Consider the following 21,246-nt stretch of genomic DNA (forward strand, 5'->3'; position numbering starts at 1 on the left):
TGGGAGTGCTGTGTATGTATAAATTCATCAGAGAAGGTCACTTCTGCAGCAGGCTCATGTGTGAGGGCTGTGCCCTGTACATAGGTGAGCTGGACATTCCCTGTGAGGGATTACTGATTCACCTTTCCCTGTGAGAGCAGCTGCAGTGCTGGAATGGGTGGTGTTTGAAGTGCAGCAGTGTGGCTGAGAAATCTGATCAAAAACACATGGGACCATTTTGGGAGGTGTCTGATGTCAGGAAGCTTCAATTCCCAAGTGAACCACACGCTCTGCATTCAGTGCTTCTCTCTGACTTCTCTCTGCACCTTTGTCTTTGTCACCAGGTGAAGAGACGGCTGTGTGGCAGTGCCTCACTCTCTTGGAAGAAGGATTGTCTCACAGTCCTTCTAATGCCCAGTTTAAATTGCTGCTCATTCGAATCTACTGCAGGCTTGGTGCATTCGAACCTGTTGCCGAGCTCTATTCCAGCCTCGATGCCAAACACATCCAGCACGACACCATCGGGTGGGTAGTATATACTGAGAATAGTCACTGGTGGTGACCAGCAGCCAGCTCCCAGGTCTTCCCTTCCCTTTGCCTCCCCAAAGTTAGCAGATCATCAGATTTTCATACAGCCTCATGTGAAAAGGGTGTGGAATTGCACGAGACATCTGCCGTAGCGTGCTCCCCTTCTCCTGGAATATCTTCCCTGAGTGATTTTCATCTCTTTGGGGTTTTCAGTGTTAACTAAATGGAACCTGAAAGAAGTTTGTGCAATGTATATCTTGCTGCTCTGGCTTGATTTGTTGTTCAGCAAAGTTTGGGAGCACTAGTTAAAATAGATACCCCAGATGGCCATGCCTGGGATTAAGTAAAGCTCTTGCACACCTAGCAAGGTGATGGAGCAACTCCAAGCCGCCGCATACTGGTTTAAAAACATCAGGAACGCCTTCCATTACTTTTTTAAAGCCTCAGTTTTACTGTGAGTGTTGTGAATACCCTGTTAAATCTTCAGGCTTTTCATTAAAGCCAGACTGTGCAGATCTCTGTTCAGAGCTGTCAGGATTCCCCAGGGCTGCAGGCTGATGATTAACTTGTGTCTGTTGTCTTGCAGCTATCTCCTGACGCGCTATGCAGAGGCACTGGGCCACTACGCTGCTGCATCCCAATCCTGCAATTTTGCACTCAGGTTTTTCCACTCCAACCAGAAAGATGTAAGTTGAAAGGGATCTCTGTGTCTTTGTAACAGCGTGTTGAGCTGTCTCACAGAAGTTTGTGCCCTGTGTGAGGGCTTACAGGAATGTAGTGGCTGCAAACATGGTAACAAGGAGGAACAGTGGGTGCAACATCTTAGTAAAGATTGTCTCAACCTGGGTTTCTCATTACAAAGACTTGTAATTTGCTGTGTGTTGCTTGAGCTTTCTGTTTCCAAAAGCCAGTTTTAATGCTTCTCAGGATGCAGGTAGGATACTTCTAAATGAATGGATTGGGATTTTCTGCAATAGTTTCAGTGAAATGGCAAATAAGTCCTGGTGTCCTATAACTTCTAGCAGTTTGTGGTTTCCTGAGGGCTGTCCTGGGCACAGAGGGGTGGTGGGGAATGCATGTTGTTTTAAAAGGCAAGCAAAGAAGAAGGAATAAGGTGGGAGGAAAAAAATGCATCTTGAAGGCTCAGCTTCACTGAAGGCAAAGGAGAACCAATGACTGTGTTGTTTTAAAACAACAGGATCCAGCTGCAAAACCTGTCCTTGTGCTAATGGGAACCACCTGGTTGATTCAGTTCACCACTGAAAGTGATGTGAATGGGGGGAAAAAAAGTTGTCTTGAATTGAGAGCCTTGGGGCTAGAATGGAGATGATGATGAGGGGAAAGTGACTGAATTCTGCCAAAGGGATCAGGTGCTTCCTAAAATGCACACCATGCTCTAGGCACCTAGCATGCTAATTAGTAACTGCACTGTCAGTCTTACTTCAAAGATATGCTCTGAGGTACTTTCTGATACATTCATAGGGGAAATAATCAATTCTGTTTCAGAATTCCCATGGAGTCCATGAAAAATGAGCTAAGTAGGAGAACAGTGGAGAGACAGGGAAGACAGGAGAACAGGAGGGAAAAAAGAGACACAGTTTTTTAAGCCTTGGTGGAAACATAGTAGGAAGTAGGAACAGCAAGAGTCTAGAATTGTGGCAGGGAAGTGTATGCATGTCAGTGCAGCTCCCTGAAATTTGCTAGGAATTCCCATTCCAAGTGGGAATATATCCTGTGTATTCATATTTTGCAGTTTGACAGTGACTGATGAGAGGTAGGTGGAGAAAATTATTTTTACTTTATTAGAATCAAAGGTGCCATCAAGTTGTAGCTCCTTCTAGTTAGCCACTGGCTAAGCTGGCTCCAAAGGCTCTTCAGTCACACAATTTGCTTCCCTGTTATCCCAACAACAGATTTGTCTTAACTGAAATAGTAAAGATGCTAAAGATGCTCACACAGTAATCCCTCAGGAAAAGTGCCGTGGCTCTGTGGCAGCTCAGGTTGTTCCTAGGTACAGTTGCCATGTACCTGTGCCTGAAGGTGGATGCTGAATTAGTGTGGCCTGTCTGCACAGAAATGGGCCTGTAGGGAGTGGGATGCACAGGGGAGCACGTGTGATGGGAGCTGGCTCTTGTCTGCGTCCCTCATTTACTCAGGGTTTAAGCACTGGTTCTTTGTGCTAAGTCTTTGAATTGCTGGGTGCAGCACGTAGTGCTGGAGTGAAGCCTTGGGTCCCAACAGCTTTCTCCTACATATCTGCTGTTGGTAGTGGTGGTTGCTTTTTCCCTTCCTTTCTTTTGTTTTCCTTTTTAATGAGGAGTGCTTTGTTCAGTCTTGTTCAAAAGTCATTTGGTGGCTGTTAATGAAAAGCAGGTCTGGAACCAACTGTCCGAATAGAAGGCCTGGCTGCTGAGTGCCGGCTGAGAAAGGTGAACTGATGGGATTTGTCTTCTTGGAAACAGCATAGTAAAGCATCAAGAAATCATCTTTCCCTGGAAAACAACCTGCAGTAACATCAGCTGTGCTTACCTTGGAAGAAGGTTGTTCTCTGACAGGACTGACAAAGGACTTGGAGCAGAGAAGAGGTGATTGCCTTCAGTAGTTCAATACCTGTGCATGGATGAAGACACATTCCAAGTGCTGTTGCCTGGAAAATGCTACTCAGCTCCTGTTCCAAATTCCTGAAGAGGTTCAGCCTGCCTCACCACCACACCTTTAAAAGGTTGAGATTGCAAGAGGGGTGAAAGTGGTGCAATTAGCATTATAAAGTCTTTGTGCTACAAGATAAGGATGTGGCTGTCCAGCCCACTGCCAACTGTCCCAACTGCTGCATCATGTCTTGGAGACAGAGCTTTGTGACCAAAAGACCATGAGCTGTTGTGGATCTCAGATAGCCAGATCTGAAGTGTCCTGGATACTTCCAGTGGTTGTCACCTCCAGATCCTCTTAGTTGGGAAGTGCCTCAAAAGCTGTGCCGATTTGCAATAGCACCAACTGTAAAGTGCAAATTTTAGGAGGTGAAGGCTCACAGCAGGGCTCTGTTCACCTACAATGGTGGCTTGATGAGTGGAGAGGACAAAAGGGATTCCTTACCATAGGGCATGTCCCAGGTATTGCAACGTTTGAATCAGCTACCAGTTTCTGTGCTGCTGGGATTCTGCTGTGGTTGCCTTTTCATACTTAGGGTCCTGATGCCAGCTTCTCATCTGAGTCCTGTAACAGCATCTAACTGCAGCATTAAAGGAGGACTGTCCTTTCAGAGATAACTTTTTACATGACTTCAGATACTGCCTGCTCCTCTAGGTTGGTGTTTGGGATAGCTGGAATGCCTACAGCACAGAGAAGCTGTCCCGCAGCATGCTCTGTGCAGGACTCAACTAGAACAGGAAGCGTGGGAAAGAAACAAAGCATAAAAATACAGCTGCTGATTCAGACTGATTGCTTTGGATAAATCCTTTTTCCTTCTGACTTGCTGCACTTAACAGCCTGAAGTAAATCCTGTGTAAGAGTGGGTCCCCTGAGTAGCAGTCTTCTAGGATGCTGTGCAGTCCCGGCTTGATATTTCTGCTCTGGGAAAGGATGCCAAGGACAGTGAGGAGGGAGAAGGCAGTATAGCTGTGTTTGGCCCTAACTTTAAAAGGCAACTTTCTCCCTTCTCAGGCTAGTCCTCCTCTAAACATGCAGCATCAGAAGTAATCTCTCTAACTTTCTTGTGTGCGTCTCTCCAGATACCGCAGGCACACAGCACCAGCGTGTCCCCTGGGGATTTAAACACCACACCGATGCAGTTGAATTAGCACCCATAGCACAGCAGCCCCACAGCCTGACAGTGAACTCTGCAAGGCTGGTTGCCAGAGGGTATGTCCTTAAATACTTGGCATATTCCTTTCATACAGTGCAAATAACCCAATTTTTAAGGAGAGAGTTAAAAACAAACAAAAAGGCAGAGCTACCTAGGGAACGGTTCTTGTTCTGGAGGTTTTCACCTGTGAGTGCCAGGTTCTAGTCACTCAGAGCCTCCCAGACAGGTTGAGTCTGCTACTGGAAAGTCCATATAAAGTTCAGTTAACCAGAGGCCTTCTTGGCTCATCTCACCTTCAGTGAGAAGTCTTGTTTTTTTTGGTGAGGTCTTCATTTCATGGTCCTGTTCAGAATGAACTCATGGAATCACAGAATGGTTTGGGTTGGAAGGGACCTGAAAGATTGTCTAGTTCAAACCCCTCTGCCATACAGGCAAGGGACACTTCCTACTAGAGCTGGTTGCTCAAAGTCCCATCCAACCTGGCACTGAACACCTCCAGGCTTGGAGCCTCCATGGCTTCTCTGAGCAACCTGTTCCAGTGCCTCACCACTCTCTTGGGGAAGAATCCTTTCCTAATGTCATATCTTAATCAACCTTCTTCCAGTTTGAAGCCGTTCCCCCACATCCTGTCACTTCTTGCCTTTGTCAGAACTCACTCGCCAGCTCTCCTGGAGCCCCCTTCAAATTCTGGAAGGCTGATCTAAGGCCTCCCGTGGGTCTTCTCTTCTCCAGGCTGGACAACCCGAACTCTGGCCTGTCAAACAGTGACTTGCCAGATTTTCTCATATTGCAGAGTAATTGTGAAAAAAATACAGCTGTCTGTCTTGACTGGGAGCATAAATAGTTCCCTCTGTCTCAGGTGTAAGCTTTCATTCCAGTGGAGTGTTTGTCTGGAGCTCCTTCACCATACAAATCTCCTTCTGGAGATTGCTTGGACTGATGGGAATACTGTGTGCCTCGCATGGCTGCGTTTCATCAGAGGGGAAGCAACTACCCCCACGGACCCTGACAGCTGCCTTTGGTATGTGGATCGTACTGTAATGTGTAGCCACTGTGTGGTGTTACTTTGTGGTGCTGTATTCAGAACTCTTAATAAAGAGAAACCAAAAAAACATTGTGTGAGTAATTTTTTGCCTTGAACCTGTGTTGTGGTAATGTGTGGTGCACAGCCAGGTCAGCTCCAGAAAGTGTAGGAGATATTTATTTTCCTTGAAAGCACTTCTGGCAGCGAAACAATGGTTTCATGATGTGAATAATGCATCTCAAAAGAAAAAACAAAGGGAGGAGGGGAAAAGCCTTCCCAAAATCATCTCTTCCCCTCTAAGTACTTTTCAGTCTTAGCAGTGTGACCTTTTTTTCAGCAACGTGGTGTTTCTTAGTGTGGGTTTGGTTATTAAATCCTGCTGCCTGGTGGAGTGTTTGGGCATCTTCAAAATGGGGAAGTTGCTGGGGTGACTTGGACAAGCCAAAGCGCCAGCTTCTCAGCTTCTTCCAGGGATTAGCTGCCAGACTCTCAACCTCTGGGTTAATAAAAACCCCAGAAATGCAGTTTCTTGGCAGTGACCTTGTTGAAATCATTGCTCTGAATTGATGGATGTAACTAATACAGAGGTGGGGGGGGGGGGGTGTGTGTGTTTCCTTCCAGACCTCAGAATATATCATTCAAGCCTACAAGTATGGTGCATTTGAGAAGATCCCTGAATTTATTGCGTTCAGAAACAGGCTGAACTCCTCCCTTCACTTTGCGCAGGTCCGCACGGAACGGATGTTGTTGGACCTCTTACTTGAAGCAAATATGTGAGTACAGCAGCAGAAAGGGACTCAAGTGGAGGTATGGGCATAGACAGGACCCTGGCCAAGGGAGATCATAGTGAGCTGCACTTGCAGCACTCTGGCAGAGAGCTTTGAGCCACCTTTAGAGGACACAGTCTCAAGCTGTGCCAGGGGAGGTTTAGGCTGGATGTTAGGAAGAAATTCTTCATAGAGGGAGTGTTTGCCCATTGGAATGGGCTGCCCAGGGAGGTAATAGAGCACCATCACTGGAGGTGTTTAGGAGGGTGCTTGGTGCCATGGTTTAGTTGATTGGATAGTGTTGGATGATAGGTTGGACATGATCTTGAAGGTCTCTTCCAACCTGGTTTATTCTATTCCATTCTATTCCATTCCATTTCTCTGCTGCTGATTTGCTGTCCCCATCATCATCCCCGTGTGTGTAACGTTTCTGACACCAGAAGAGTCAAACAGTGGAGAGAAGGGTCTGTTTGAGCTGTGTTTTCTCTTTCCAGTGATCAAATGTTTAATGTTTGTTCTTAACATACAGATCAACCAGTCTAGAAGAAAGTATAAAGTCCATGAGTCTGAGCCCAGAGGAGGATGACATTCCCTGGAAAGATTTGCGTGACAACAGGGACCTGACAGTCTTGTTTAACTGGGATCCAAAAGACAGGTGAGTAGGGATGTCCTCAGCTGTGAAGTCACAGCTTTCCCTTACAGCACACATGGCGAAGAAAATCCTTTTCAGGACAAGTGCCATGTTCAAATGTTCTGTAGGCTGGCTGACTGCAGGCTTAACAAGCATGATTCATTGCCCTGTGGCGACAGGCTGCAAGAGTTGGAGCTCTTCAGCCTGGAGAAGGCTCCAGGAAGACCTTAGAGCAGCCTTTCAGTACCTGAAGGGGGTCTGGAAGAAAGCTGGGGAGAGACTTTTTACAAGGGCTTGTAGTGCTAGGATGAGGAGGTATGGCTTTAAGCTGGAAGAGGGGAGATTTTGACTGGATATTGGGAAGAAATTCTTTACAGTGAGGGTGGTGAGACTCTGGAACAGTTTGCCCAGGAAGGCTGTAGATGCCCCCTCCCTAGACATGTTCAAGGCCAGGCTGGATGGGTCCTTGAGAAACCTTGTCTAGTCAGATGAGTCCCTGCCCATGGCAGGGGGGTTGGAACTAGATGATCTTGAAGGTTCCTTCCAACCCAAACCATTCTATAATCCCTTGTAGCAGTACTGCCATTCTACATACTGGTTTCTGTATTTCTGACCACCCCTGCCTCCTCACACAGCATCTGATGACTTTGGGTAGGCTTTTGTACCTCAGTGAAACATGTCACTTTGCAGAACTGAAGCATTTGCCGAGGGAGGTGGTGGAGTCACCATCCCTGGAGGTGTTCAAGAAGTGTGTGGGCATGGCACTTGGGGATATGGTTTAATGGCCAGGGTGGTCTTCGGTTGATGGTCGGACTCAGTGATCTCGGTTAGAGGTCTCTTCCAACCATGAATTCTATGAATTTGGTGCCTTCCTCTAGGGACATTTCAGAAGAACACAGGAAGCTCTCACTGGAGGAGGAAACCCTGTGGCTGCGAATCCGGTCTCTAACGTTGAGGCTGGTAAGCGGCCTCCCCACTCTCAGTCACACAATTCAACCAAAGAACTCTGAGAAGACCACAGAGAACGGCGTCTCCTCCAAGATCGATACCATCCGGTCCCTGCTGCAGCAGCTGGAAGCGGCAGTGGAGTCAGGGAAGAAGTTTCTAGAACAAAAAATTCAGGTACCAGTTAAGGACAAAGCTATCCCCAAACATTAAGGGGAGGTGAATGCATGTGGAGAAACTGAATGCATCTTGTAATGTCCTGCAGGCTGCAGAATGCACTTAAATGCCCCCCGAGTTTGTCGTGTGTGAGTCTGACTGAGTGATGTGCTAGAGACAAACACTGTGCTCTGGACAAGGAAAAGTTGCAACACCTTTATCTTTTTCTTTGCTTCTTGCCTAGTATCCTGTCCTTGGCCCTCCTCCTACCCGAATGGCTGGCTTCTTCAGCAATGGCAGCTGTCAGTGCCAGACTAGCTTGTTTTATCTTGTTAGTGATATTTATGAACTAGATACCAATGGCTTAGGTAAGTGCTTGAGGGCCAGGGGTTTAACCAGATTGTGGTGGTGTGTGGTGGGAGGGAGCAAGATGTGTCTCTATTTAGTGGGAAAACCAAACTAGGCATTGGATGATGTGGACCCAGAGTGCTCCTTGTGTGCTAATTTTCTGAATGGCACTAAATTTGCTGGGAGACAATGCCTTAATTTCATGGATTATGCTTCATTTTTGTACAGTGCTGATGTAAAACTGTCTCTTCTTTAAAAGCAGTTGCATTGCTTTTGACTGCTAGCACTAAATGACATTTAAATGCCTCTTGGGTTTCTGGAAGCAGAAAATACACAAGCCTGTAGTTCATAACTACTTTTTGTGTTGTTTCCTTCTGTTTTTCTTTCAGAAGACTCAGCAGAAATCCAGGAGAGGATAGGGAATAGCTTCAAGTCTTTAGTAGAACGACTAACAGGTAAATCATAGAACGATGAATGGCTTGGGTTGGAAGGGACCTTAAAGATCATCTAGTTCCAACCTTGCAGGTTGCTCAAGGCCCCATCCAACCTGGGGCCCCAAGAATAGTGGTAACTCAAGAACAAACACTGGTAACTAAGGTAGTGCTTCAGGGTGCTCTGTGAGCTGCTGAGCATGCTGGCATCACAGGGAGTTTGTGAATGCATCTGCAGAAGCCTTTAAAGACACTGGAGAGCAAGGCTGAGCTTTCTCCTGGCTTGCCTGAGGGTGAAGCTGGTGCATGCCACAAAATGCTGCTCAGTCCTATCATTCCATTCTTGCAGCCTAGTCTTAGCATCTGTTATCTCCCTGGGGCTTGGCTCAGGTGTGCTAATGAATGGTTGGAGATGCTGCTTGTAATGAAATGCAGTTCAGAGGAAACTTCATAGGTGGACCTTCTCAGGAGGCTTTAGGCAAATTTTATCATTAGCTGCTTAGTGGCCAGTTCTCTGACAGCTTTGCACACTACCCTGAGCTAAATACTGCACAGAAAACAAGTGTTTAAGTTGATCTGTGTCCTGATTATGGCTTTTCTTTTGTTCTTTCCAGAGTTGTTCAATAAATGTAAAGGTGATTTGATTGAAGTCAGAGATGGCACCTTGAAAACTCATCCAAACCTGTTAGAAAACTTAGTCTTCTTTGTTGAGGTAAGTTGTTTGTTTATTTTTTACTTTGGGTATTTTTCCCCTAGAGTTTTTGGAGTACTTTAGGGAAGACATTTTGGGACTGAAACACAGTGAAAGGGACTGAAACACAGTGAAAGTTCTTTGATCTCAGTCACCATTGAAAGCAGGGGGGTTTGTTTCATACTCTAACTCCTTTGAATCTTAGTAGGAACACTACAGCTAGTTTAGAAGCCTCCTGTAAATGCAGCTTGTAACATACTTGTACCTCTTTTCCAGACCATCTCCATTGCCCTGTGGGTATCAAGTTACTGTGACAGCGTCCTCCGACCTTTTAAATCCAACCTGCAGAAAAAGAAGAAGAAAAAAAAAGAAAGCAGTGTAGCTATGGTAGGCACAATATTGCCCTTTCCCCCCACCCCCTTCCCCACCCTCAATCCAACAGCATGTTCATACTGAAAGAAAAATCAGGATAGATAACATGTTAATGAACTGCTTGGCATAAAGTTTGCCTCGTAGCTGAAGTGGGTTAGGGATCACTCAGTACTGATTTGGAAATCCTTTTTTCTAGTTAAAGTCAAGTGGTGAGGTGCCACATCTCTGCCATCTCCTGACAGCTGTTTAATAGGAAACACAGTTTACAGTATCACAGCCCTTCCTACCTTGAATGTGCTGCAGTGGACTTGTTACCTGGTTGTGTCTGTCTGGGAAGGTAGATCATAGAATGGTTTGGGTTGGACCTTAAAGGTCCTCTCGTTCCAAATCCCCTGTAGTGGGCAGGGATACCTCCTACTAGACCAGGTTGCTGAAGGCCCCATCTAACCTGGCTTTCAACACTTTCAGGCTTGGAGCCTCCACATCATCTCTGGGCAACCTGTTCTAGTGCCTCACCACCCTCATGGGGAAGAATTTGTCCTACTGTCTAATCTAAATCCAGCATCTTCCAGTTTGAAGCCCTTATCCCTTGTCTTGTCACTACATTAGATTATAGCTTGGCATTGCAGGAAGGACTAGAATGACAGACAAAGTGAGCTGTCATATGTGATGTGAATTGGCATTAATGTGTGTGTACCAATTGAAAATGTCTTTCTTTTTATAGCCACCTGTATTTACACATTTTCTGGATTATGTTACTGAACTACAGACATTAACTTCCAATGTAATAGATCACATCAAAGGGCTTGAAATCATTCTGACTGCACTAAAGCTTGAAGAACTGTCCCTCAAGGACACTCTGCTTTTACAGGTATGAACTCGTGGTGTTACTTGCATGACAGATAACAATCTGTGTGTGCACTGCTCTGGGATGAGTGTGTTGAAACACAAGGGATGCAAAGTAACTGATTCCAGAAAACATTTGAGATCCGTCAGTCACTTTCTTGGAAACAATTACCTGATCTGTACAGAAAAATAAGTGGCAACTTCCCCCACTCTTTGGCTATGCAGGAGTAAGAGGCACTACAGGTGCCAAACCTCATGTCAGATTGAGATGTGAGGCATGGGCCTCATGAGGAAGCTTGGCTTTTAAGCCATGGCAATCAGAGAAGAGTTAAAACATTGGGATAGGCAAATTAATGTTACTGTCATCAGGGATATTCTAACAGTTTAATGCTTATTGTTAATGTGTTTAATTAAAACAATGGTTGAGGCCCTGAAAATATCCTTGAAATGGTGTCAAGGGTCCAGCTAAAAAGCTTAGAGGTGACTGAAAGGATAGAATTGGGATTTCCTTTGTGTTGCTCTTGAAACACAGGTAAAGATAAAAGGCGTGACAAAGCAAAGTGGTGGTATCATCTTCTGCTACACAGTCATGATGCTTGTCAAAGGATTGTAGATTCCAGGAGAAGGGTTGGAGAGGGGATTTGTCTCCTCACCAGTATTAGTTTGAGGGGGATAGGAGAGACTGAGTGGGAGAATCATAGAATCATTTTGGTTGGAAGAGACTTTTAAAAACCGAATCCAACCATTAACCCAACACTGCCAGGTCACCACTAAACCATGGCCTTCAGCACATCTACACAGCTTTTCAGTCTCTCATGGGATGGGGATGCCACCACTGCCCTGGGCAGCCTGTTCCAGGGCTTAACCACTCTTCCAGGGCTTCTCTGATCTTTATCAGTGTCTGCAAAAGGCATCCTGAGAACAATTCTCTACTCAGTAAATGCTGACTGTAGTAAAATGCTGCATGCACTCCCAATTTCAGCCACAGATGTTTAGCACTAGGGTGTTTCCAGAAGCTTTGAAGAACTGGTAGTGTTACTTGCCCTGCCAGGGCAAAACCAGCACCTGCAGATTTGTTGCTGCTGAGCTGTTGCTGCTTACCTTGTGCTCCTGATATTCCCTTTGTAAGCTTAGACCATGGGCCTCATGAATTTCCTATCAGTGTTTGAGATGGTGGGGGAAGTTTAGCAGAAGGACTTAAACAGATGCTGTGGAGTGAATGATTTCTCTCTTTTTTGCATTTTCCAGGAAGAAAAAAAGTTTACAAAGACTGTGCAAGGGAAGGTCCAGAGCAGTTACCATCACTCAGTTCAGGAAATTGGAGAGCTGCTGAAAAAGAGACTTGATACCATTAAAAAACTAAAGATTTGAGAAATGCATCCTTGACAGACTCCACAGGGGAGTGACACCAGAGTCCCAGGCAGAAGAAACATCCAATATACCATCACTTTAATCCAGAACTTCCTCATAATGCATGAAGGACTTAAAAAAAAAAAAAAATCATAAACCAATTTTTTTAGGTATTACAGATGTATTGAGCTGATTTAAATTATTGTACATAAAGGAGAAGCAGGGACCCTTATCAGGGTTTGACCACTTTTTATACATGTTCATAAGTATATTGCAACAGGAGAAAGTGAACTTTCTTCCCTTTTAATCTCTAGCACCAACTGGAGATGGTCTTTAGAAGCAGCAATAGAAATCCAGTGTAAAGCATTTATCTCAAAGGAGTTGTATTTTCATCACCATACAGTGTTTATAATTTTTGTATGGTCTTTGCCTTAGAAAAGCAGAAATCGTAGATGCCCGCACTTAGATGAGCCCATTTTGGAGCTGCCTCTTTTGTCCTCAAGCCACTTGGTCCTACTGAAAACAATCCAGGTGTTGGCCCAGCAGGGAGAGGTGAGGCTACGCTGGAGGAGCACACTCTGCCCACAACCTTCCAGCTCCGCCGCAGCATGGGAGGAAGCCTTGACATGTGGTGAGGAGGCTCCTCTGAGCAGAGGACTGGAGGGAAGAGGTGGAGCTGGTGTACACACAGGTTGTTTTCATGTTCAGGAAGACTGCAGGGCTGATGAGGAGCAAGCTTGGCTGTTCAGCTCTAGAGAGAGAGAGATGGGAATTGGTGTTTCAGCCAAAAAAACAACACCCCAAACCAGAGACCTTGTATATAGAAGCTGCAGTGCAGTCTGACGCTGTGGTCTGATTTCATGTTGGCTCAGTGTAAAACAGCAATCACCAGGACTTTTTAAAAGTGTATTTAGAATACTGAAACTTCAAGACTTAAAATATTTTAATAGAAATTAAATCTTATTGGCTTTTGGTTTTAAGTTGGCAGAGGTAATTTGCTCCCGCTGTGGTATGAGGCTGAGAACCCTTTCTGTAGCTGTATGCTTACTTTGTGCCGTTGATCTTTGGTTGTTTGAGTACTAGCTCAGCTCCCACGGTGTTCTGTTAGTGCACTGCTATCATCTGCTTCATTGACTGCATTCCTGCTGGGTGTTTTATCACCTGGAAGGAGTAATGCAGCCTTAAATTGGTAGGAAAAACCAGTTAGGTGTACCTGCAGTCCAAGGGCCAGGTCAGACTTGACGGAGTTCTCTTCTGATTTCAAGCAGCTAGTAGCTGAAGTCTGTTTTATTAAGAGAGCTGATAATCCTCCCTTCGTTGTCATCTCCTCTGAGAGTGTTTTCTTAGTAATGCTAGAATGTTGAGAGTATTTTTTTAAAATAAATCCCCTGTATTAAAAAAAAAAAGAGATAAAAAATGCCCCCCCTGCCCCAGTCATCACATAGCTGCTCTTGGCTGGATTTGGTTTTGCTTTGCCCCATCCTGAAAAGGGGAAGAATGATGTCTGCACAGGTTCTCTGAATTGCAATGGATGTCCTGATGGTTTAACTGCAGTGTCTGGTAAGTGCTCTGGGCTGGAGGAATACCACAATGTGTTAAGTCTGTTTCATAGTAATAATTCTCCTGGAAAGGAGAGGGGGGAAAAAAAAGGAAAAAAAAAATCAAGGAAAGGAAAAAGAAAAAGGAAAGAAAAAAAAAACAGGAAAAACCCAAGCAAACAACCCACAAGTGAACTCTTTTATGTTGTACAGAAATACCCTTTTTTGAAGGAAGGTTGTGCTCCTTAAATTAAAGCCAGAGTGATGACTGAAGTTGCTTTGGAATGTGCAGGGTAAGTGAAAACAGCCCCACGTTGAGGCGATGCAATTCCCAGAGAAGCACTGAGCCACGAACTGGCGCTGTCCTTGTTCCTTGGTGCTCTTGCTGGTGTTCCTGTTCCCTCCCTCCCTGGTGGCAGGGACTAGAGAGGGCTTTGTGCAGACACCAGCACTGGAAGCACCCTGATGCAGAGGGGACACTCCAGGGGCCGATTTGTGCTGGAGTTTCTTTCCGCTGCTGCTACAACAGGTTGAACTCAACCTGTCATATGGATAAGCAATGATGTAAATTAAGTGTAAGGTTAAAATAACCGAGCTTTTAAAGTCCTCCCATGTGCCTGAAAGCAGAACTTGCTGTAAAAAAAAAAACAAAACCAAAACTTCTCTGCGTCAGCTCCCTAAGAAAGCAGAACTGAAACTGCTGGGGGGGGATGTCAGCTGAAGCAAAGTCTGGTAAGAGATGGAACCATGGCTCGCTCACTTCCCATCCCGGTGTTTGGCACAGAATCACTCAAAACACCCTTGTGCCAGCACAGGAGGAATACTGACTGCTGCTCACTGTCACCTGCTGTCCCCTTTCCAGCTCCAGCCTCTGGCCAACAATGAGTTTGTCAAAGAAATGGGATGTTTTGTTCGCTCAGGGTTGGACGCGATGATCTTGAAGGTCTCTTCCAACCTGGTTTATTCTATGTATTCTGTGGTAAAACCGGATGCCATCTCTTCACAAGCTGTCGTTTGTCTATAGGAGGAAATGGTGTACACAACTGACCATGTACTGACTGCTAGGGGGCTTGGTTGAAGGAGAGGGAGAATTTCTCTCCCCCTATAAACTGTGTACAGGTAAATATAGTCTATATTTCTTACAAAAGAGCATTTTTCCCGTCAGAGTATGTCCCACGTGGACCCGATAAGGAATTCAAGCTGTAACCCGTTGCTGCTGTTCCACTTTTTCCCCTCTTGGGATTTGTTTTTTTTTGGGGGGGGTGGGGGGGTTTGGGGGTTCATTTCTCTTTTGGTGATGAATTGACAAACGTACCTAGAAGAAGCTACCAAGACTACTGTTTACAGACTGAAACAAAAAATAACTGCTTTTATACTACTGGGATCACGAGCCACGATCCTTTTACAGATTTCCTCAACTCTGCTTCAAATCGGCGTCTGATGTAGATAAAGGTCAGAAGTCTCCTACCCTTCTTTGTCTACACCCAGGGCAAGATGTACAATGCCTGATTGTGTCGCCCATCGTTTTTGTACTTTTTAACCGTTGGAGTTGCGTTTCTCTCTTGGCAATCATTGATAATCATGACTTTATTTTAACCGCTAGTAAATCTTAGAAGGGGGTTGGTTTGTTTGTTTGTTTGTTGGTTGGTTGGTTGTTGTATCTGCAGCCTTACCTGAACTTTTCTCTTCGTTGTTTTAATTTATGACTGTAGGAGATGTGTATGCCTCAGCCTTCTACGGACTTAAGTGACACCACTGCAACTGATCTGCTTTAAACTGGATGGGTTTATAATTTATATAAAAGTCAGTTTCGTTACAAGTTGGTGTTGCTGCCTCTTTCATTTTTTTTAGGTCTGGCTGGGCTGGAAGTGACTTTGAGGTGCTCGCCCACACAGTCTAGCTTTGAAACCAGATTATCCTGGTGTGGGGCAAGCAGAAAATCAAGTTTCCCGCAAGGAGGGGAGGATGGAAAGTGGGGGGGAAGTTACTCATGGCTTTATATTTGCTTCAGGGCTGGCTTTCAGAATCAGCCGTGATGGAAGAAGGAGCTTGGATATGTGTGTTCTTTGACGTGATCATCTGTCAAGCTCCTGCTCAGGCTTGAACTTCATCCTGACTTTCAGGAGTAAGGAAAAAAAAAGCTGGCACTGCATGAGATGCCTTTTAGAAGCATAAAAATGGTGCTTGCGAGGGTTTTGGCAAGGCTGTAGCAGTAGTCACTCTTTCTGGCCTGCTGTTGTATGTATCGTACACACCAGCTGCTCCTCTCTGCGTGGCCGAAGCGCAGTCAGCTGTCCTGCAGGGCCGGACTCTGCGTGCTGCCCTTTCTCTTGCCTTCATCTTAGAATTGCTGCTGGGAGCTGGCCGGTTGTGTTTTTTCCCTCTTGCAGTAGCAGCAGCACCACCACCACCATGTGCTGCCCCGGAGAGCTGGAGCTGCTCCAGTGCCCTGCCCACCCTCTCCCCTGACACCGGGACTCCCCGGGACCGCCTTAGCTCGCTTCTCCCGCTCACACGATCCTACTCGCCCCCCGACCTCCGCGGCACCTGGAGTCCGACCCCCGCAGCTCAGCCCCACTCCCCGGGGCGGCCTCGGGGCGGGGCGGCCCCCGGCGGCGCTCGGCGCGGTCACGTGTCCCCGGCAGTCCCGTTCCCTCCGCGCTCCGCCATGGCTGTGGCGGCCGCCGCTGGCTCCTTGCTTCTCTGCCTGTTCGGCCTGGTGCTGCCCGGTAGCACCGCGCTGCACACCAAGGGCTCCGTACCCCTTGACACCACCACCTTCTACAAGGTACGGTCCGCCTGGCGGGCGCTGCCCGGTCTGACAGAGCGCTCGGGGGGGTGGGGGGGAACGGCTGTTCGGGGAGCGCGGCGGCCATGTGCACCGCCACAAAGGCCGCATCAACAGGCGGTCAGCCTCGGAGGGCCGGGGTGGCGAAGCGGGGTTGCGGGGCAGGAGGCGGGCTGGGAGGCGACCCCCCCCTCCCCCCAACTCCAACCGCCGCCACCGGCGCCGGGGAGCGCTCGGCGCCGGCGGAGCGGCCGAGGCGGTGGGTTCCTTGCGTCGCAGCCAATGGGAGAGCGGCAGCCGCTGCGGACAGCCAATCAGCGCCGTCCAAGTGGAGACGGGCCGCCGAGGGATGCCTGGGCAGTGCTGCGGCCGGGGGCGCTGGGGGCTCGACCCGACCCGGCCCGGCCCGGCCAGTTTCGTCTCTATCCGGCTGCAGCCGCGGCTCCTGTATTCAGCGCCAGCCTGGGTTTCCATGGCCCGGCCAGGGAGCAGAGGAGCCGCTCTGGGCTTGTTCCTGCTCTAACAGAGGGCAGGACTGTGCAGGGGAGCGAGTCGTGGCCGTAAGTGCGAGTTAGGCCAATTTTGGTTCTTTTTTGGTCATGCAGGGGAAAGCAACAGGCTTCTGCCAGACGGAGATCTCGCAGAGGTTTGTTGTTTTTTTTTCTCCGCTAAATCGCTGTGAACAGAGGGTGTCAGCCGCGAGATGCCGATTTCAGCAGCACCCAGCGCAGTGGCAGGTGTTAGAGCCCGGCATGGGGCAGATGGAGAGAGGGAATAGTGTGGCAGGATTAACGCCTGTGCTGTCACCGTGTGAAGAGACAGCCATCAGCTGAGCTGTCTGAAAAGTATCTGCCCAAACAAACTGCTCAGGCGTGAGCAAATATTTCTCACCACATGCCAGTTATGTGTGTGTATGTATGTCCCAGATTGGCTTTTCTGCTGTGACAAACTATTTGTGGTGTTTACTGCACTCTACATCCTTTGGGAGTTTCCAGCTCTTCTGCAACAAGAGGATTTTGAAGTAATTGGCAGAATGCTGAAAAAGGAACTAAAAAGGACCAGCAAAGCTGTAGCTCCTGTCATGCTCACTAAGACAGTAATGAAGCAATCAGCAGGCCCAGGGCTCAAAGCTGGCCTTAGCTGCTGGAAGCACTGGAGCAGTCCCCAGTTGTAAGTTGGGTACCTGTGTTGCAATTTGAACTTGTTCATTAGAAGAGAAGATTTTGCAAGGTCTCCTCCTGAAGGGAGAACAAAATCCCAGCCTGAGCAGCAGATTCCATTTGAAAGGGCAGCATGCAAGCAGAGCAAAATGCAAAAGCAACAGCACAAATAAAAGAGGAATCAATTTAAAGATGAAATTTACATTTCCTGATCCAGTGCAGCACCTCCCTATGCCTCCTCTCTCAGCTCAGAGCTGCAGGTCTCATGCTGGGACACTTCAGAGTGACATTAGATGTGGCCTCTCTCAGTGTCCCACTGGAAACAGTTTAGCTGACTTCCTTCCAAGATGCTAATCAGAATTGCAAAAAGCAAATCATGGATAATTAAAGGCATTATCTGATCCCCCAAACTGCCACGCACCATCTTTATCTTGGTGTAGGAATACATCCACCCAAAGCTCAGTCTTTCCCCCACACTGCAGTGAGTCATTCCTGAAAGACCATAATTAGAACATTTCCATTCTCCTTCCACATCTACTTCTTGCAAGGGAAGAGAAGGACAAGCTGAAGCAACCTCAGGTGACTTGCAGATTGCTCAGACTCACAATGCTAATGTTTTGTCTCTTTCTTTCTTGTTTTAGGTAATCCCAAAACATAAGTTTGTCCTGGTGAAATTTGATACACAATATCCCTATGGCGAGAAACAGGATGAGTTTAAAAAGCTGGCAGAGAGCTCAGGCTCCAGTGAGGACCTTCTGGTGGCTGAGGTGGGGATATCAGGTGAGGAGCTCTGGGCAGGTGGGTACAGTGTGGGGTGGTGAGGGGGAGATATTCACTGTGATTTCTGATGAACACAGGCTCTGAGGCAATGCTGCTGATGAGGGATGAGATGGGCCAAGCACCAGTTCCAGCTGGGTGCTGAGCTCTGCTGCAGTGCCTCCTGCCAGGAGCGTGGGAGTGCTGCTTATCTCCTCGGGGCTGGTTAATGAGGCAGGGCAGCTCACGCTGCTGAACTGCATCACACCCCCCTCACTTACAGCTCTTTTTGTCTTGTTCCCCCCACTTTTTTTTTTTTCTTCTTTCCTAGAGAGAAACCTTTTTATCCATTTGCAGGGAAGAGACTTTACAAGAATCATGCTTTAGCCACAAGCCTGGTCAGACAAAGCCTGTGTAATGTGATTGATTTCTTGCAGCAATCCCTCCTTTCATTGCTGTGAAGAGAGTAGTTGTGTTATGGATGGTGGCACCTGATGTTCTTCTAGTTGGCTCTAAGAGGAAAAACAGTGAAGAATGGGTCACTGCCACCTCACTTGCTCTTTGTAGGTTAAAGTAAGAATTTAATCTTGTAGGAATTGTCCAGCTGGGAAGTTTCACTCATGCTGACATCTCTAAACACAGGTGGGTTTTAGCTAAGTAGCAGTGTTGAAGTCCCTGTAAGTTAGGTTTTCCATCATCAGGAATAAATGCAGTTCATGTAAGATGAGAAAACATCCTGTGCTGTCAGAGCTGAAACATGAGTGTACACCTTCTGCACACTGATCAGGTAAAAAATCCATTTAACTGTAAAATCGATGGATAGAAGAAAGCAAGGGGAAAAGTAAGGCTATTAATTTCCCATAAAGAGAATGTGGTTTGTATGTGGAGGCCCTGCTGAGGACTTCCACAATCAGCAAAGCATCATTAGAATCTTGAGATTTTCTTTGGAAAATCTAATGTCTTCCAGAAGTGATTTTCTGAGGTGGATTTGTCACAGTGTACGGAATTCCCTGGAAAAGAGGTTGTTAGGACATGCTGAAACTCTGGCGAATAATATTTATCAGTTTGTGTTGGAGAGACTCCTCCTTTGTTTTCCCTTTTGATTCATGAAGTGGTTTTCTGCGTTTTGTTTTCTCCTAACAGATTATGGTGATAAACTGAACACTGAGCTGGGAGAAAAGTACAAGCTGGATAAGGAGAAGTTCCCTATTTTTTACCTGTTCCAGGATGGTGACTTTGACAATCCCTTACCTTACAGTGGGCATATCAAGGCCGGGGCTATTCAGCGCTGGCTGAAGAGTAATGGCATCTATCTGGGGATGCCAGGCTGCCTGAAGGAGTTTGACATGCTGGCCAGCAAGTTTGTGAGCACCACTGAGAAATCAGAACGCCAGTCCCTCCTGAAAAAGGGCCAAGAGAGCTTAGGCAAAACAAGAGAGACCGAGAAGAAGTCAGCTGAGCAATACTTGAAAATTATGAGCAAGATACTGGAGCAGGGAGAAGAGTTTGCTGCTAACGAAGTTGTCCGAATCACAAAACTGATCGAGAAGAACAAAATGAGTGATGGGAAAAAGGAGGAGCTCCAGAAAAGTCTGAATATCCTTGCCTCTTTCCTGAAGAAGAACAATGAAAAAGATGAGCTCTAATCCATTGGAGAACTTTGTACAAGCTGTGAAATACTGTCAGAGAGTCCTCACCAGTTCTCCTTATGCAAGCAAACTTCCCGCTGACTTCCAAGAGAGCAGCAGATTTCCTTCTGGTAGTCTCAGTTTAGAAGATCAAGAGGAAGACATTCCTTTAAAACAGAGTATCCTAAATGTTGGGAAAATCACCTTAAAGCAAGATGCCAGTGTTGTGTAATACCATTCAGTAACAGTGTTAAAGCAGACCAAAAAAAAAGAAAGCAAAGCGCTAGATTGGCCTGAAGCACATTCCTGGTGGCTTTTACAGCTGTTCCCTAGCAAACAAATAACAAATTTCGGAATTTCAGCCCCACATTCCATCTTGCATACTCCAAAAGGTACAGATTGGGTGTCCCTCACAACCCCACCTTTCCCTATTCTTAGTGTCCTTGGGATTTACCCTCCTTTTACCTTTTGTTTCCCCAATAAGGCCCCTTCTCTGAGTCTTGTTCTCCTTACCTGTTGACAAAGAGATCCAGAGGTTTTTTTGCCTTCTGTGGCTGCTGTCTCTTTTTGGCTTGGGTATCAGCCAAATACTGGCAGGCACAGCCAAGACAGATCCTTCATGTGTCAAAACTTGCCCTTCATCTTCTGGCCAGAGCAGCCATCTCAGCAAACGTTCTGAAATCCTTCTGGTACCCTGACAGCGAGCAATTTGAACTCTGTGCAAGGGCAAAGTCTCCTTGAGGTGCTATTACTCTTACTCTTGCCAGTTCCTGCAAAAACATGTTTTCCAGAGGTATATTTGGGGTAAGTTTTCTTACAGCTGAAGAGCACATGCAAAGCCTGTGTGTTTTGTCTGTCCTTCCCATCCCAGCTTCGTTTCCCCGGGTCAGAATAAGGTGAGGATGAGACCAATGAGGGCATCTGCAAGTCTCGAGCCATAGTGAAGGTGAACAAAACATTTCCTCCAGCTGCATCTTCAGAAGCAATTGACACAGTCAAACTAAAGGTTCATCAGTGTTTAGTAGTTTTAAATATTTGAGGTCTTGAAAAAGGAAGTACAAGTATTTGTGCCCTTAGAAGTCTAGTCTATACAGTTTTAATGGAGCTGCCTGACCCAGGACTTGATCCTGCCTGTGCTGTTCGTGCTGTGTGGAATTCAAGTGGCTGCTGGAAGATGCTGCCTGGTCAGGGTTGTAGAAAGAGAAACATCTTGAGTCTTTTACCTTAAGACTACGCTTTAAGCTAAGTGAAACTGATTTCTGTGGGAGCTTTGCTGCCTTTTGAATGCTGCGGTGGGTACAAGGAGCAGATTCTGCTGCAAGATAAAATGTATTAGTAATGCTGTAATAATAATAAAAAGAGTGGTTCCAATTAATAGCCGCTGGGAAAACTGCTTTCTGGAGAAACTGCTGCTTAGCTGTGCAATTACAGAGGAAGGCAAAGGCTGAACAGCCGGTGATGAGGGGTTTGCACGAAGGGGTGGGAGGCTGTCCCTTGGTGCCCTTC

The 21,246-nt window shown here is 46.6% G+C and overlaps 2 protein-coding genes across 2 annotated transcripts in view; both read left to right on the forward strand.

Annotated features, from left to right (window-relative positions):
• The window catches only part of NAA25 (N-alpha-acetyltransferase 25, NatB auxiliary subunit), a 31,529-nt gene extending 18,255 nt beyond the window's left edge, over positions 1–13,274 (forward strand). The window contains exons 14-24 of the mRNA XM_054173326.1: positions 324–504; positions 1,094–1,193; positions 5,955–6,106; positions 6,630–6,755; positions 7,610–7,853; positions 8,077–8,200; positions 8,570–8,635; positions 9,226–9,323; positions 9,579–9,689; positions 10,399–10,545; positions 11,769–13,274. Coding sequence (XP_054029301.1) covers positions 324–504; positions 1,094–1,193; positions 5,955–6,106; positions 6,630–6,755; positions 7,610–7,853; positions 8,077–8,200; positions 8,570–8,635; positions 9,226–9,323; positions 9,579–9,689; positions 10,399–10,545; positions 11,769–11,891 — 1,472 coding nt within the window. The 3' untranslated portion in view covers positions 11,892–13,274. The remainder of the gene's footprint in view (positions 1–323; positions 505–1,093; positions 1,194–5,954; positions 6,107–6,629; positions 6,756–7,609; positions 7,854–8,076; positions 8,201–8,569; positions 8,636–9,225; positions 9,324–9,578; positions 9,690–10,398; positions 10,546–11,768) is intronic.
• A 2,761-nt stretch (positions 13,275–16,035) lies between these two features.
• Positions 16,036–20,014, forward strand: ERP29 (endoplasmic reticulum protein 29). Its single transcript, XM_054173213.1, has 3 exons — positions 16,036–16,196; positions 17,998–18,136; positions 19,256–20,014. Exons 1-3 carry the CDS (start codon positions 16,077–16,079, stop codon positions 19,756–19,758), a joined length of 762 nt encoding a protein of 253 aa, XP_054029188.1. The 5' UTR covers positions 16,036–16,076; the 3' UTR covers positions 19,759–20,014.
• Positions 20,015–21,246: the final 1,232 nt, after the last annotated feature.

Source organism: Dryobates pubescens, chromosome 25 (assembly GCF_014839835.1).
Source record: "Dryobates pubescens isolate bDryPub1 chromosome 25, bDryPub1.pri, whole genome shotgun sequence".
Classification (NCBI taxonomy): domain Eukaryota; kingdom Metazoa; phylum Chordata; class Aves; order Piciformes; family Picidae; genus Dryobates; species Dryobates pubescens.

Excerpts from the sequence above, each read along its gene's own strand:
- ERP29 (XM_054173213.1), top strand. The coding sequence starts at position 16,077 with ATGGCTGTGGCGGCCGCCGCTGGCTCCTTGCTTCTCTGCCTGTTCGGC. Across the intron at positions 16,197-17,997 it reads ACACCACCACCTTCTACAAG|GTAATCCCAAAACATAAGTT; the intron begins GTACGGTCCGCC and ends TTCTTGTTTTAG. Across the intron at positions 18,137-19,255 it reads GGCTGAGGTGGGGATATCAG|ATTATGGTGATAAACTGAAC; the intron begins GTGAGGAGCTCT and ends TTCTCCTAACAG.